General features: G+C 37.1%; 1 protein-coding gene across 1 annotated transcript; it reads right to left on the reverse strand.

The window, feature by feature from the left end:
* Window positions 1–9,006: 9,006 nt before the first annotated feature.
* LOC146381345 (5-hydroxytryptamine receptor 3E-like) lies at window positions 9,007–15,547 on the reverse strand. Its single transcript, XM_084937334.1, has 11 exons — window positions 15,463–15,547; window positions 14,100–14,165; window positions 12,546–12,703; window positions 11,975–12,019; window positions 11,743–11,852; window positions 11,277–11,446; window positions 10,997–11,157; window positions 10,466–10,676; window positions 10,248–10,367; window positions 9,994–10,088; window positions 9,007–9,791 (listed from the first exon to the last, which is right to left on the reverse strand). Exons 1-11 carry the CDS (start codon window positions 15,497–15,499, stop codon window positions 9,567–9,569), a joined length of 1,398 nt encoding a protein of 465 aa, XP_084793460.1. The 5' UTR covers window positions 15,500–15,547; the 3' UTR covers window positions 9,007–9,566.
* Between the last annotated feature and the right edge of the window lie 1,610 nt (window positions 15,548–17,157).

The following is a 17,157-nucleotide window of genomic DNA, read 5'->3' on the forward strand; positions in this document are numbered from 1 at the left end:
TAGGTTATTATTAATCAGAAGATTTAGGAATGCTACTGGAGCTGATGGGCAGTAATTAATAAATACACACAACACAAAATGCTTTTGCAGGTACCATGTATTTAACCGAAAGCAAAGAAAAATAAGAAAAGAAAAGGAAAACTTAAATAATCACTCCTGCTGCAGCTATTCAATTAATAGAAAAACCCAGTGGGGGTGCACAAAGACAACTAAGCAAATTCTTCTGGCTTATACCAAGCAATAGAGATTCTCAAAAAAAAGTTCCCCATAAATAACACATGTTAACATCAAAAACACTGATCCACACTTAAGTCCATGAGTTTTATCTGAATGTCCATGAGAGATGTCCAAGCGCTATTGTCCATAAACGGGGGGGGAATGGTGTGTATGATTGTGGAAATCAGTGTATTCAGAAATTCGTCGTCTTTGATAGCTTCCTACCAGTCCAGTGGAAGCTTCAATGCAGAAGGAGTCCTGCTCCTAGCCGTTCATTGGCTCGCCATCCTTTTTCATACCCAAAAAGGTTCACCTGGCCTGCATTAAATAAACAAGGCCAATAAGAAATCACAAGAATAATACAAAAATGTCAGCCAGTTAGGCTAAATACATTAAGTTATTCTTGTTCCTGTGTACACAATTTATAAATAAATAAACAGTATATTTAACCAATAAGGATTTAACTAAAACATTTCAACTGCTATATACATATTATATAGCTTCACAACATTTGTTATTCAACAACTTATCGGTCAAATCAAAAATCAAAATCAAATTGTTTGGACAGGCAGCAGCCAATTAGCGTCAGCTGGTAGCAATACAAACAGTCAATTAAAAGTTCAAACTCACCAATTCCGTTCTGTTCAGTGCACGACAACACTGTGGCTCTGGCTCACAGTAATCAGCGTCTACATCGCACAAGTCAGCTGGTGTTAAAAAAAAATGCATTAAAATGGGAAAAGCAAGTGTTTGCCAATACAAACCTGCAACAGCTCTGTCACCTGGCTTGCCTCCAAGCATCTGACGGGAGGAAGCCGGGACAGGCTTACTATGACCTACATGCCATCCGATTGGCTGAGCAAAGTCATGTGGTTGGATGGTTGGAGTCATGTATTTGTGATGCAATCAATGGCAGGAAATAAGTGCAGGAAATTACTAAATTCTAGTAAAACAGATTTTACTCTGGGTTACATACACAATAAACTGGAATAAATCAACCATAATGTCACTCTCTGAGGATGCAATCTCCAGGTCAGGACCCTGCTCTCCTTCTTCACATTGGCAACAATAAATATTTAAGCATAAATATTCCCCCAGAGTTTAATCTCAGTTACATAACCTCTTAAAAAAAAACAAAAAACCCTAACCCTAAAATCCTACCCCGGCCATATTATCTATTCTCAGTACTCCTAGTTACACCAACATAAAACTGGTTTAAATACATTCATTAACTACAAAATTCTACTGGGAAAAGCAAAAAACCCCAAACTGCCATATCAGCACTACAGAACAAATCACATAGTGAATGGAGTTGAAGAACCAAACTTTTAATACTAATCAACCATATTTAATGATGAATATTAAAGGACAATTATAACAACTCACAGATACAGATAGAACTTAATCAACAGAAAAATATTTCAATTTACTAAGATGGTCTTTTTATACCCAGTGTGACTGAACTGTTGCCAGAAAGTGTTCCCCCAGTTTTTTTCTTTTGAGGACGACTTTTCCAGCCTTTTGTTGCACCTTTCCGACTTTTTAGACACGTTGCTGCCGTCATACTCAAAATTAGGTAATGCTTTTTTATAAAATTTGTATTTTTTCTGTTTAGATATTTGAAGAGTTCCATTTTCTATTGTGCATAAAAGGAGTTTTCTTTATGAAATTAAGAAATCATTGCATTCTGTTGTTCAGATTTTACACAGCATCCCAATTATCTTATAATTGGTTTTCGATACTGATGGAAAATCATCAGTATTGATGGAACAGTCCCTAAGGAACTGGCATGTACAGAACTTTAAAATGGATCAGTTCAGACATTTTCTGGCTCCACTTAGCTCACTGTGGTCAACTTTCCATAAGAACAAAATAATATTTTTTTATTTTCTTTATTTTTTGCTTTTGCTTTGCTCCTGCTGACCTGATTTAATAATATCTTCTGAAAGGAAAGTCTAAATGTGGCACTATGGTAAATATAAAGACATCAAAAATCACTGATCAATGGCCATGAGTACCATTCACAGAGAGTTGGGGAATACCTGCAATCACATTATAAGATGACCATTGATCAGTGGTCTTTGATCGATGAGCTTTGATCAGTGGTTGCTGATCAATGGTCATGAGAATTTGCATAATTAAGATTAAGGAACTGACCTCCCAGCTCATTGTTCCTTCAGTGGGCTGGTTTCAGCCATTATGCAAATATACTGTTTATAAGATTGGGAAAACCTGCAGTCAGCTGAGCCACTTGGATGAGTGATGAAACATTACTCCCACTGAAAAAGCTACACCCAGATGAACAGAATCAACTTTTGGAGGCCATAGAACAGTATTCCAACATGATAACAACCCCAAACACACCTTCAAAAAGATGAGTGCCTTGCTAAATAAGGCACATACAGCAATCTACGTGACCTGTCAGTCACAGGTCACGTAGATTGCTGTATGTAAAATGGCATAATAGCAACAAAATCTCATTGTTTTGATTTGTTGTTACTTTACCGTTTACTTAAAAGCACAATTTTCATTTATTTTTACTGGGGTTTTGGCAGCATGTTCATATTTCTAACTTGCATAAATTTGACAGGATATATTTTTATGGAGAGCAAAATATTTAAAGTCAAAGTTAAAGTTTACTTTTTCTAAGTTTATTTATTCTGGAATAATATTTTTGTCTGTTTTTATTCATATTTATGTTTAAAAAAACATTGTTTTAGTGTGTTCAATAAATGTTCATCTTGTTTGGCCCGCGACTTAAAGTGCGCCTTGAGTTTCGGCCCCCTGTGCAATAGAGTTTGACACCCTTGATTTAAGCTGGCTGAATTACTGCAGGGGATGATGGAAATTCTGTGATGCAGTGGCTACTTAAATAAGAATTATTATTAATATTATTATTAGTAGTAGTAGTAGTAGTAGTAGAGGTAGTAGTAGAATTTCAAAAGTAATACATCAGATAATAAGCTCAAGCAACAAACAGACATTCATGTCTTGCATTTTTCTAAGAGGATAACAGAATTTCCAGTAACCATCCAAACAACCGTTGAAGAGCACTTATGATACATTAAAATGCAAAAGTATTTGAATTCACAACAACCACTCAAGGCTGATGTTCATGCTGTGTTTGAGATATTTATGTAAAGCGACTTGAAAACAGCAGTAATTGCAGTTGATAGATGTTCATAATGTATCTGGGAAATCATTTCCTCACTAGCTCGGGTAAAATCAGGATGTGGGTAAATGCTTTTTACATGTTTGCATCTTTATTTTCAGCTTATTGAGATGTAATAAGTGCTCCATCAGTAGAGGGAGTGAGGTCCTGTTTAGAAAAGGTGAGAAAGTTAATGACAGTGATTTCTTTTTGTTGTTGTCTACTGTCTGTCTATCTGTTCAGATCTCTTGTAAGGCCCGTGTATGTTCTCCTCACTTCTTAAATCACTTTCCATGTTTGTTCCTAGGTTTCTGTTCTGGACTTTGTTTGGATTTACTTGGTCCCACTCGTGCTGTCCTGACAGACTTTGTTACCAGGTCAAAGGTAAGTGTTTTCCAAATTGCCTTTGTGTTCTCCACTTGTGATATTTTCAGTTTTGCCAGACAATTAATCTTCACCTCAGTTGTCTAAGTAACATCTACACTCTGCCGCTACCTGTTAGTGCTGATATTTGTTGTACCTCACACGTATGTTTGAAAATGTGTACAATTGTGCCTTGATATTTAGCCATTTAGTGACCATCATCAGAGCAAAGATTGTCTTGGCCAACTAAATCACTGGCATTGTTGGCAGTGACTGTCATGTTTATGAACAGCCACTCATATTGTGTCCGCATTAAATCAGGAGACCACTCTGTCGCTTCTGTAGAGTTGTCACTTGGCTGCAACTGAATGTCCTGAGCTGAAGTGGAAAAGAAAGGACACCAAAGCATCACACCACAGCATAGGTCGCTCATTCTGTATCACCCCATTCGCCCAATGTTGAGTCTGCTCCCTGCCTGCGAGAGATGCTGTTCACAAGTCATCAGTCAGCTATAAACAGTACACCCAAGCAACATCAAGCAGAGGCAAAAAGAAGCCAACACAAAATTGTAGTTCCTTCAGTGGCCACTGGAGGATAGCCCCAAATGTGAGTGATTCCTCATTTAAAAATATTTGTACTTCACAGCTGAAATAAACAAAAATTAATTTGTATATCTGATTTTCCTCTTCATACCAAATGTTTTGGAATCTTTTGCTTGCTGATTTTTTTATGCAAAACTAAACTTTATAAATATATCTTGAGTATGTCAAAATAATGTTTTGTCCACAGACTCAGGACAGACTGTGGACTCAGTTGTTTTATTTTGATTATTATTATCTTTTGATTTCGGGTTTATTCTGGTTAAGACTTTCTAGTTCTTTGGTTTTGGTTACTGTGCTTCCTTGGTTTAGTGTCTAGTCATATCTGCCCATGTCTTCCCTTTGTTCTCTGTTAGTATCGTGTTTCTGAGTTCTGTCAGTGTATCCTTCCTCTTTTACTTTGAAGGTCCGTGTCTGATGTTGCCGTGTTCAGTTTGTGTCCTCCCTGTCTCGTCATGTTAATTAGGTTCAGCCATGTCTCCCTCCTGTGTGCAGTTTCCTGGTTTCCTTGTCCGAATGTGTTTTTATAGTGTGTGCTCTCTTGTGCTCGTCACTAGTCTATCTGTATTACCTCTGCATATCGTCCCAAGTTCCACTCTGTGTTCCTCTGCAAGTAATCCTGTTTAGGGTTCGGATTCATTTGTTAGATTTTCCCAGTTTAGCTTATTTCTTCTCTGTCCTCGGCTTCTCTATTTCTGTCTATATTTTCACCATGTGTAAATAAAGCTCACTCGTCACATCTAAGCCAGTGCCTGCATTTTTGGGTCCTTCACTCACATCTCCACATTTCTGCTGCCGTAGGCGTGACATGTCTTTCTTATTTTTTCTTATTTCAACTTGATATGTATCCCACACATATACATCCCACACATAATTTTTTTTTAATGTTTAATTTTACGGTGTGCTTACACTAGGCTGCTGTGCCCAAACATATCTGACCCCTCCATAATCCAGAGGAGTACACTGGTTAGCAAGGTATGTTTGGCCTCAAGTTGTAGTTTTGTTGTAGATCATGTTTCTGATGATGGCTTTTCTATGAAAACGAATTCGTTTGTAAGAACAATAGTGAATGAAGCCCAGTGGTGTCTGGAAATGTTTCTCTGCCAGTGTATTGATACCCAGTTAATCATACCTATTTTAATGTAGTGGACCTTTGATATTAGGTACCGTGATATAATATGCGTAGATTATATATTCAAAGTCTTAACAATTTTACATTGCAGATCATTATTCTGTTCCACAATTTATAGGCACGGTTCTTCCTGATTGAATCTCTGCTCAACCTGTTACTGACCCTTTGCTAGTTAACCTAACGATTTGAGAACTTTTTCCCCTGCTATTTCTTTGTAATATTACACTGTAAAACTACCAACTTTTTGTGCAATGTTTCTGCCATCATTTTTAAAATTACCTAATAGTTTTCTTTTCTTAAAATCGTACAGTTTCTCAGTTTAAACACATGATATTTTCTATCATTAGCTGTGAAAAACATTAGTTGGATTTATGAGATAATTCCAAATTTGGATTCTATTAACATTTTACACAACGTCTCAACACTTTTGGAACTGGTTGTAAAAAGTGTCCATGTCGGTCCAGGTCCTGAGCCACATACAGAACTTCAAAATCTATTCAGCCACAGATTTCAAGATGTGGGCAAAAGCTTCCAGAAGTTCATACAGTCACAATAGCAACATGAAAGAACAGGGAAGTGGGAGAGACCACAGTTAAGTGCTCCATCAGAAGAGGCAGCTGGGTCATGTTTAAGAAAGGCAAGACAGCTATGTTTTTTTTTTTCCCTCATCAAGCAGAAAATCTTTCATGGCAATTTCCAAGTTCCCTTCATGCTGCCATTTACTTTCACCACGATAAATGCATCCACTTTAGTCAATTACTGACATTATCAGCTCTACTTAGGTTACTGGGCAAATATCTTAAAAGGACATTAAAATAATACTTTTCCATTAGGCATCAGCATATAATGTTGGTTTATCAACAGCAACAGATGTCTTATACAGGGAAGGATACAATAACAGTTGAATCAATTGCAATATGATATGAGAAGGCATCATTTGCACACCCCTTGAAGAACGGTGCATATGTTTGACAAATTTCACAACCATTAAATGTTAGAGACGCCTCTGAAAAAGGGGTTATGTTCACTTCTCAAGCAAATACGTCTGCTTGTGCTCACAGTCCCTACATTTCAAAAATAAGACAATAATAAGACAAAACTGCTAAGTGACACAGGAGGCTAGGGCAGGGGTGTCCAAACTTTTTCACTGAAGGCCACATGCATAAAAATATAGGAGGGGCTGGGCCACTTACTAGAAATTAGGTATATAACCTTAACTTTAGTGTATTAAAGTTAGAAAAATCACTTAAAAGTGGTCGAATAGGTTATATTGTTGAATATAATTAAAGACAAAACTGCCTTCATCACAGCTTTCCATAAATGGATCTTTATTGATTTATTCAGAAAAAGCTTTGGTAGCTCATTCTCAGAACAGCAGCCTCAGATTTCTTCTTAGACGAAAGATTTACCGTACAGAGAAAAAACAATAAAGGGGAAAATGGGACGGATACATTTCAAGTTTGTTATTTAAGTTATTAGGCTTAGCAACACACCTATTAACGTTCGTTTGAAACCGTTATCAACATTAACAGACTGAACTGGACTTAATAACAGGAGTGCATATAATTTTAGTAAATTATTCTGGTGAGTATCAGCTGCGCTGGGTATGTAAATCGGGCCATCCAGCCGCGGTGCTGATCGTCACTCGTGCCAAAAATCCGGACAAATGTCACTTGATCAAGGAGCAAATCTGCATCAGATGAGATCAGCTGACTTTGCGTGTGCTGTGCACAGCGGTGTGTACTCTGTGTGTTAACAAGAAAAGCGCATATAAGAAAGTTGTGTGCAAAAGCAGGGTAGTGACAGAATTGATGCGCATTATTGATATTTGAAGCATGTGTACCTGCACATTAACACATGGGTACTGTGTTAAGATTACTCCCTGCAAAAAAATAGCAGCTGTGCGGTGTCTGTGGCATCGGTGCTCTCATCGCATGCGATGGAGTAAAAATCAAAAGCACAGCTTTATCAGACAGTTGCAGTTTAATGTTGGCTGACGAGTCTTCAATGCATCGCACAACTGGATTTCTGAACATGCTGACGTTGTTGAAGTCCTGCACTTTTTCCGGGCACATTATTTTGGTGACTTTAACGAGGCAATGTTTTATGAGGTCTCCATCTGAAAAAGGCTTGCCATGTCTTGCGATGAGTTGGGCAACCTCATAGCTGGCTATTGTAGCCTTTTCCTGGACCTTTTGAGCACAAAAAAAATACTGTTGCTGACCCCGCAGGAGAGCTACCATTTGCTTTAATTTCTGCTCTCGCTCAGCACCAGTGTCGGATGCATAGGCCTGATGTTTGGTTTCATAATGACGTCGTACATTATACTCTTTTATAACTGCCATAATTTCAGTGCAGATCAAACAGACACACTTCCCCTTGAATTCTTTGAAGAAATATTCACTCTCCCACCATGTCTGAAATTTTCTGCATTCACTTTCTACCTTTCGCTTCTTTGGTTCTGCCATGTTTAGTAACTAACTTGGGGTAAATTTCTTCTGTGATTGTCCTTTTTGGTGGAGCAACTGCCTTGATCAACAGTAGCTCCCCCTGGTGTTAAAACTAAGAAGTGCAATACACTCAAGCAAAAGTTGAAGTATATTCTATTCTATTTATAAAATTACTTGCGGGCCAATTAAAAATGGATCGCGGGCCGCAGTTGGCCCGCGGGCCGGAGTTTGGACACCCCTGGCTTACAGGAAGGAAGAGAGCACTCTGACACTTTGGTGCCGAAGGAACCATCTTACCCTCAACGTCACAAAGACAAAGGAGTTGATAGTGGACTTCTGGAGATGTATAAAAGCACACACCCCCATCACCATCAACGGCGTTGCTGTGGAGAGAGTGAGCAACTTCCATTTCCTAGGTGTACATCTGGTGGAGGATCTCACATGGTCAGTTCACATGAACAAAACAGTGAAGAAGGCGCAGTGTAACAGCAGTCTGGCGAGGAAGGAGTGGCTAGCAGGTCCAGCGGGCATACGGTGTGGAGGTTAGCCAGATAACTCGAAGCCAGTCAATTAAATCAAACAACAGACCTTTATTCGTTGTCAGTTTTTGCATGATCTTTGTTGGTCAAAAACCCCTATTAATGAAGACTTATGGACCGGAATTTGATAGTAAAAATACTTTCTTTTCGATCACTAAGCAGGTATATAGGTTTGGCTCCAGCAACCTTTAATTGGATAAGCGGGAAAGAAATAAATGGAACAAAAGCATATTATTACTATTATTAGTAGTAGTATTTGTGATTTGAAGACAACCAGTAAGAAGGCTAACTAAATATTGGCTGATAACTTATGGCAAAGCTGTGGGATTAAATAACTGTGTACTTCTTCTCACTCCTTTTCGATATGTAACTGAATCAGAACAGTTAAAGCAATATTGAAATGTATCAGCTTTATTTTGTATAGCATTTTTTCTCTTCTTTTCTTTGCCAAATGAACTTTGTATATTGTTTACATGATCAAAATTTTTTTACAAACAACAACAAAAGCCAGTGTGAAAATGCCTTTAATTACTATAGACAAACTACAACTCTGTTAAGACTGAAATGTATAATTATGTCAATTACATATGGTTGTATAATTTTAACAATTGTGACTGAAAAAATTAATAATCCCTTAAATTAAAATTTTCTTCTACAACATATTTTCACATGGATACATATTTTAGAATTTGCCGATCCACTGGGATTTTCCCAGCACATCTGTTTGGTTTAGAGAGAATGGTTCAAAAAAGACAAAATACCCTGTGAATTGCAGTTATCTGGGAGTGAAAAAAGCATGTTTAAAAATGCAAATATGATATTATGTAGGCTTGTCCGTAGGCTTTCTTTTTTTTTTTTAAACTAATAAAAGCAATGAATAAATGTCAGTTCAGTGGACTTATGTTCATCACCCAATAAAATGCAAATATATTGGAATTCATGCAAAGGGACCCAAATGGAGACTTTAGTGATGGTCTTTATAACTAAAATTTAACCTTTTATATAAGCAAAGCAGGAAGTCCACAAGTAACCAATGGAAACTACAGGTATAAAAGAGAGACTAATACATCATATTCATGTTAATGATTGAATATTGTTTTTCAAACTTTAGTCCTGCTAGTCTTCAACATCGATCCACATTGAAAACATGATTGCTAAGAACACAGGGACTGCTGTCAAATAAAAAATCACAAAATACTTGTTAATTTTTTTAACCATTCCTGTCCAATATCCAGACTTCCTGTTGCTGCTGAGTAGAGTCACTGTTTTCCCAGTCTCCCGCAGCTCATCTGACACTTTTTCCAGAGCAAAGGCCACCTCTGTCAGTTTACTGCTGCTACCCTAAAAAAGGAGGTTTTGTAAAAAGGTAATTGACAAGATTTTAGGTCAACTCTTGATTCGACACACTGGTTTGTTTCCACTTTGATTAAATAAAAGTGTTTGCTTCTGATATATATGCTAGGGTTCCGGATAATGCTAGCATAATCCCTTTCAATAGTTTTGATATCATACTTTTTTGAAATTAAATAAAATGAATTCCAACCTTTTGGGTCAGAGATGATACAGACAAAGACACAGATGGTGTTTCCTCAGCAGATACCCCAGAGACAGGGGCACAATGACTACTTCTCTTTATGTCTGGAGTAAGAGAAACAAAGATAAACACAATTAAAATTAACTAGTGGATATAACCTGCCGTTGTGATTATTTAATCTGTGACTAAACACAAATCTGCAAAAGTGGTCGATAGAGTTTAAATCCAAATATTTGTAGACCGATTGCTATTATCAAGCACACCTTGGATTCCATCTGTCTCGTTATCTTGGGCTGCAGAGTCTTTGTCAAGCAGATGCATCACCAAAATTGTCTCCAAGAGGCTGAGCAGCATCAGAGAAAACCCCCCAATGCAGTAGACAGCTGAGAAAAGCAGCCAGCATTAATGTGGATAAATTACTTGATCACTCAGTAGCATGATTTATTCATTAAATGCAGTCAAATACACCACACTTCTTTACCTATAAGTGGAATTTTGTTTGAAGAGCTGGGCAAGATCTCATTGAGAAGAAGCTGCATCACCGTGACAGCAAGCAGCACAGTGATTTTGAAGCCAAGTTTCTCACCTCCACTGTCTGATACAAGGAAGGAGGCCATATCCAGAACCAAGAAGAAGAAGACTGGCAGCAAGAAATTAGCAATGTAGAGGACAGACCTCCTCTTCATGGTAATCTGTGAAATAAGGTGGTTAATCATCCTACTTCATACATGTAAAGATGCAGAAAGAGCTTCATATTTTTTCACCGCTTCAGCTGCACTTTCTCACTCATTTTATAACTCTCTTCTCTCCCACCCACAGCCTGTCTCCACTCCTCCCTGAACTCTATGCAACATTCTTCTTTCTTCAACTTCTACCATTTAATCCTTGCCTCTGTCTTCATTTGCTTTCTCTTCTTGATTGCCAGAGTCATCCTATTCTAAACAAAAACCAGGGTAATGGGTAACAGAACAGCTTTCATGTGTTCTGTGTTTCTGTTTCCAAAAATACTTACAGTGTAGACAACCATAAGCTGATTGAAGTCAAACTCATTGACAGTTCTGTTGGTGACTGACATGTTGACAAAGAGCCACTCATACTGTGTCTGCATAAAGTCACGAGACCACTGCGTGACTGTTTTATTGCTGTTGTCGGGCTGTAACTTTATTTCTGCATCTGAAGTCGAACATAAAAAATTACTGTGAGAAGATCAAGAAGGAAAGAATATATGTTCTGGCATGTGGTAGCGTGTGTTTATGAACAGCATACATTAACAGAACCTGTTATGTCCTCACCAGAGTACATAATAGACTTGAAGGATATGTTGCACTTCTGAAAGTCAAAGGGGAATTTGTACACGTGCAGCTTGCAGGTGCTCACCACCACCTGGTCATTCCTGTATTCGATCACACCATTGTGGTTGACGCAGAGATAAGGACTCGGAGAGGCTTTATCCTTCTCTGTCCTGTGTGAGAAAAAATGAGAATTGATTATGTTATGAATGGCAGCATCAGAAAAAGACAAAACAAATACATGACATTTAGTTCTTTTCTTCTCTTTCGGTCACTCCTCCTGTGTTATGAGCATTGACAGACTGTAAGCACTAAAAATGCTACTTTTGACTTTTGGCTTCCTGCAAGAATCAAATCACATGATGCACTGAACAGCCACATCTTAATTACAACCCACCTCAACATAATCACGTGGAGAGACTAAGTGGGTCTTTGAGTGTGAGTTTATGCTTATATATGTCAAACTTACATCTCTACAATAGTTATATCGGGCATCCACAAATATGCAGTAGGAATTGTCATATCCTTAATTCCACAGAATTGATTTGGGTCCCACTTAATGTACTCATTTGTCCATTCCTACACAGGGCAATGGGAGGAAAGTGATCAAATCAAGAAAAAAAATCAAAAGATGTAATTTCAAGCAATTTAAATTTCAACAATACAATGAAAAAAAATTGTATTTCTAAGAGAAAACTCACCAAATAAACCCAAATGTAAGAAATTAAGGTCTGGTCAATTTCTCTCTGAAAAAAATAACAATGTTCATTTAGGTAGCTTCACACTTCAGCTAAAGCATCAGCAAATACATCTCTGCAAATTTAGGGTCTACCTTAAAATACAAACCACCTTGAGGCAACTGTTGTTGTGATTTGGTGCTGTGTAAATAAAAGTGAATTAAATTGAATCTCATATTGGGTAAGCTATAAAATTTTCTTTAACCTGTACACTGTTGCTGCTTATCTGCAAGCTGCTTTTCAACCCAACTCCAGCTTCTTGTTTAGTTAATTCAGTTAATTGGCGATTCTAAATTGCCCATAGATTTGAGTGGGAATGGTTGTCAGATTGGTAACCTGTCCAGGCTGTACCCTGCTAATGCCTATGGTATCTGGGATAGGCTCCAGCAGGACTACATGATGGTTTAAATGATTATCTCCTCTTTGGCAGATGGGCTTTTTGCCATTAAGAAACACACACAAACTATTTGGCAATGAAAATATTCATTATCATTCAAAGGAAAACACACACATGCACGTAGCTTAAACAATTTACCATATCCAGGATGGCATGGAGTTTCATTTCAAGCAACACATCTGTATGATGGCTGTTGTTTATAATGGGCCGGCTCATAGTGTACTTAAGACTGTCTTTGCGCAGGTTCAGGTGGCGTACAATCGCCTGAAAATTACAGAGTTTCTCCACTTCATTATCTGAAAAGACATCAAAACACCTTCTATATCAGCGATTTCTTTTATGAGATGAAAAACACAAAGAAACTCCCATTTCTGATTTTCAACAAAAAAAAAACAAACTTCAGAAGTCTGTTGCTCACCAGACATCATTATTGCTTATTAGCTTTTGGCGTATTTGCAACAGATGAAGTAATACCTCAGAACCTTTTAATCAAACCCTGATATATCCAGAGGCCTTTTGTTCACTAAAAGGTCATGACTAAGTTTTATTTAATCAATCCTTTAATAAAAATATTTTAAATAGATTGATATTTACAGACATTGATTTTCATTATTTTCTCCATTACATAAAATTATTTTATATTTTAGTATTGCTGATTATTAGATCCTGAGTGAATACTACATCACTTATTGGCATGCTTAGTACTGTGCAAAAGTCTTGAGTCACCATTTTTCTTTATATTTTGCTAAAAAAAAAAGTGGGTAATGGGTGGAGATACTATTGAAACAACTACAAACATGTGTGAGAATACAGTATATGAGACAAAACCAATTCTAAGAAGCTTGAAAGTCAATATTTGGTAAGACCACCTTTATTCTTTCAGCACAATCTGGACTCTGTTAGGCAAGTGTTAATGTGATTTCCTCAAGTAGTCTTCAGAAATAGTTATCAGGGCTTCTTGGGGGACATTCAAATCATTTTGAAGGTTTGCTGCCTTTCAGTCCATTCTGTTTCAAGATGATCCCATGCTATCTCAATAAATTTGTGATTTGGGCTCATGAAAGGCAAAAATCCATGACTGATAGTATCCCTTTTTGTTTTGTTTTTTAATATCCAGTTATGCTTTGTCAGCACTGGCAGGATATTCGGCATCATTGCCATGTTGAAAAATGCATTGCATGGATCAGAACTAACAGTACTTTTCTCTTCATACTTCTATCAGTTTTGACAAGATCCTTAACACCATTCACTGAAATACAGCCATAAACCATAACAAAGCCAATCTTCCACTAAAACCATTCTGATGGGCTTTGGCAAAATGGGAGACTGGACTGAAGGATCAGTTTCATTTTCAAATTTTTCAGATTTTAAGAACACACTGCACACCATGCTGACATATGTCTTTGCCTAATAGCTCTTTAATAATTCCTTTGTTTTGTAAAAACATTTTTTTTTTGATGTCCTCAACTGTGTTATCCTGTGTTTTTGTGAGACGCAAGTTGCCTCTTTATTGGCCTTGTCATAGATCAGTAGTAAGTGGGCTCACAGAAACAAGAGAACATTTCTCATAAAATAGTTAAGTCCAAAGACTGGACTGAAAATGAGTGAAAAAGCAGTCAAAATAAGGGGTGGTTCAGACTTTTGCACAGAGACAGACAGACGATATATAGATAGACTGTCTTTACTCTTTACCTCTGATAGTGGTTTCATTGATCATCTGTTGATCATCTTGTAGCTCTGAACTGGAGCCATTTTCACCTGGCATGGAAGAGTACAGTAATTTATGCCTAAAGGTATAAAATATCCAGAAATGTATGCACAGGTTTTAAATAAACATTTTCTCCCAGATGATGGCTTTACAAGGAAAAGCCTTACATATTTCAGCAACACAATCACATATTCAAAAGTTTACATATTCTATCTATAGCATCTTTCATAATAGAATGATAGGCAAATCCAGGTGGTGAACTGGCAACCATGCAGACCACACTTTTCACCGAATGAAAATATTTGGTGCACCATGGAACATAAAATACAACATAGCAAAACCAAGACTGTTTATCAGCTAGAATCCTATATTAGACAAAAAAAACAGGACAATATTTGTCTCAAAACATTTGAGATGGTTTGCTTCCTGAGGCATAAAATTCTTTGCTGTCACAGTGAAGATCACAACATAGGACCTTACAGCAGCTTACAGGAACAACTATTCCTTCCTGTGCTTGGACCAGCCATAACCTCTGGCTCCCAGTTATTAACCAAATTTCCAAGGTCCGATTTTATTGCCCTGCCTTCTGTTCCTATTGTTCCACTAATGTGAATAAACAGAATATTTGTTTGTTTTCATCTCAGTGCAAGTGGTGCTCCAGCAGGACTGTTTTGTTTTTCTTTTCTTTTCGGTTGCATTTTCAGTTTCTTTAAAAAAATGTCCCTAAAATTTATAGTGAAACTACTCCTTAAGCTGGTTTACTCAGACTGATGTAAGATTTCATACCAAATTAAACATCCATCTATTTTCTTACACATCCAGTTCAGGATGTTGGTGGGGCTGGAGGCTACACCAGCTGACATAGTGCCAGAGTCAGTGTGCATCATACACAAGACTGCGGTAGTCTATGCACACAGGGAAAAAGACAACATTCACACTCCTACTGCTAATCTGCACATATCATAAGGTGAGCTATTGAAAATGTTGGTATTTATGTGCTTTGTGTTGTCCAATAGACCGTTTTCATTATCCCTGTATTGAGGTTGCAGCAGAAATTTTACAGAAAATATCTATCTGGGTTATCAGAAGGCAGGCAACTTATTCACCAATATTTATTCATTTTTCAGTCTAAGATGCTGGTTTTAGTAAACTGATTAAATGTGGAATTTAATTTAGTAAACAGGATGTATTTACTGACTACTTATAGAGCAAAACAGCAGCCCGTCTGCTGAAATACGTTTGATCTATTCCAAGTAAAAACAGTGATGTTGAAAAAATATAATACAACATTTTATTTAAAATGGTCCAAATTGTCATCTGCATTAAATTAGAATGATCTCAGCTTACCCACAAGTAGCAGCAGCAAGAAGAAACCTGCAATCATTGTAGCCTTGAGTGATCAGAGAGCATCTTCACCCTCTCTGCGCTGTTCAGAGATTCTTCCTACTCTATTGATGTCACTGTCCTGCCCTCTTCTAGTGCAGAGCAAATGTAAAGACCAATTGTGTTTCTACCCGCATATCAATCCTAACACAGTGGGATCAGCACACTATGCATCAGCATAACAGCTGATATAACAGCAACTAATAAAAAAATGTTTTAGGTTGAGGCTTGTTTTCTGCCAAAGTGTCCGCACTCTACTCTGACAGGTTTCAGATGCTTTTGTTTTTGTTGTTGCTTCATCCATTGTTTTTTTTTTTCTTTTAGGAAAATGGACAGTAGGGTTAATCATTAAAAGTGAATGAATCAGACTGACATCAGTTTCATTTAAATCCAAACAGCTGAAGTGCATTAACATTAGCTTTTAATAAAACAAAATTAAAAAAAACAATAAACTTCAAGATACAGTGACTAAATTGTCTTTTTGAGCAGATGTTGTCACAGATTTACTTGGGGTTTTTTTTCTTATTCTACTACAGAAAAAAATACATCTTTATTGTTGTGGTCTTGTGAATGAAACTAGAGGACTCTACAGTAATCCAAACACACTTTTGGAGCATTTGTGATATATCCAGACAATAAAGACAATAAATAAAAAGCAATTCATGTTCAGGTGTATTTGTTTAAATAATAATGTAAAAAATGTGTCAGATTGTGTCCTAAAGTTACTGTTATTTAGAGATCTTTGAAAAATATCTAGACAACTGTACATTTCCTTATTAATGTTGGACAGGATGTGGGTTGGAAAGCTCTTAGATTTTCACATATTCATTAACCATAGCAGCACGAGATACCAGTGAGGAGAACAAACACTGTTAAGTGCTCCATTAGAGGAAGTAGAAAGATCCTGTTTGAAAAAAATAAAAAAAAAACAAAAACCAAGTTATTTATAATGAGTTTATTGTTGCTGCACTCAGCTCAGATGTTAGTGAACAACAGTTGTTTTTTATGCTAATATTCAGGTTATTTACCATCTTTACAAAGCCAAATGCACAAAATTTTATTTTTCAGTGAAACATTACACTTACCTTCAGTTAGGTACCCTAATAGATATACGCAGTACCGTATTCACCACACTCTCAACAGTGGGGAGGCCATTACATGAGAAGCAGGACTACTGAGGAGTTTTTCTCCGCTCAGCCTAACCCTAGGTTTCTTCAACTAGGGTTAGGTTGTTTACTTAGTGTGTGAGAGGAAAATAAACACATCTTGACTGGTAAATTATAGTCTGACTGGTAAATTTTGTCTGAACGACGAAACATTTCAACACTCTTTAGCATTTTCTTTACTGTATTTTTTGGACCATAAGGCGCACTGTCGATGAAAGGGTCTGGTGTCATTCATAAGGCGCACTGGATTATGAGGTGCATTAAGTGAAACAAAACAATCAGATAAAACAAACTTTACTCAACTCATTCTTCTTGCTTCCTCCACTTCTGTACCATTGATTCATAAATGTTGATCTCTCACAGTTGCTCTCTTCCCATGTTTTACTGCGTGACTGATAGCCTTGAGTTTGAAATCCACTTCGTAAGCATGTCTCTTAACAGGTGCCATTTGGGGTCCTTATACACACAGAATACAGTAATAATTGTTGAAGCA

The sequence above is a fragment of the Perissodus microlepis genome, chromosome 8 (assembly GCF_051167445.1).
Source record: "Perissodus microlepis isolate ML-2025 ecotype Zambia chromosome 8, ASM5116744v1, whole genome shotgun sequence".
Classification (NCBI taxonomy): domain Eukaryota; kingdom Metazoa; phylum Chordata; class Actinopteri; order Cichliformes; family Cichlidae; genus Perissodus; species Perissodus microlepis.

Excerpts from the sequence above, each read along its gene's own strand:
- LOC146381345 (XM_084937334.1), bottom strand. The coding sequence starts at position 15,499 with ATGATTGCAGGTTTCTTCTTGCTGCTGCTACTTGTGG. Across the intron at positions 12,704-14,099 it reads CAATGAAACCACTATCAGAG|ATAATGAAGTGGAGAAACTC; the intron begins GTAAAGAGTAAA and ends ATGTCTTTTCAG. Across the intron at positions 10,368-10,465 it reads AAACAAAATTCCACTTATAG|CTGTCTACTGCATTGGGGGG; the intron begins GTAAAGAAGTGT and ends TGCTTTTCTCAG.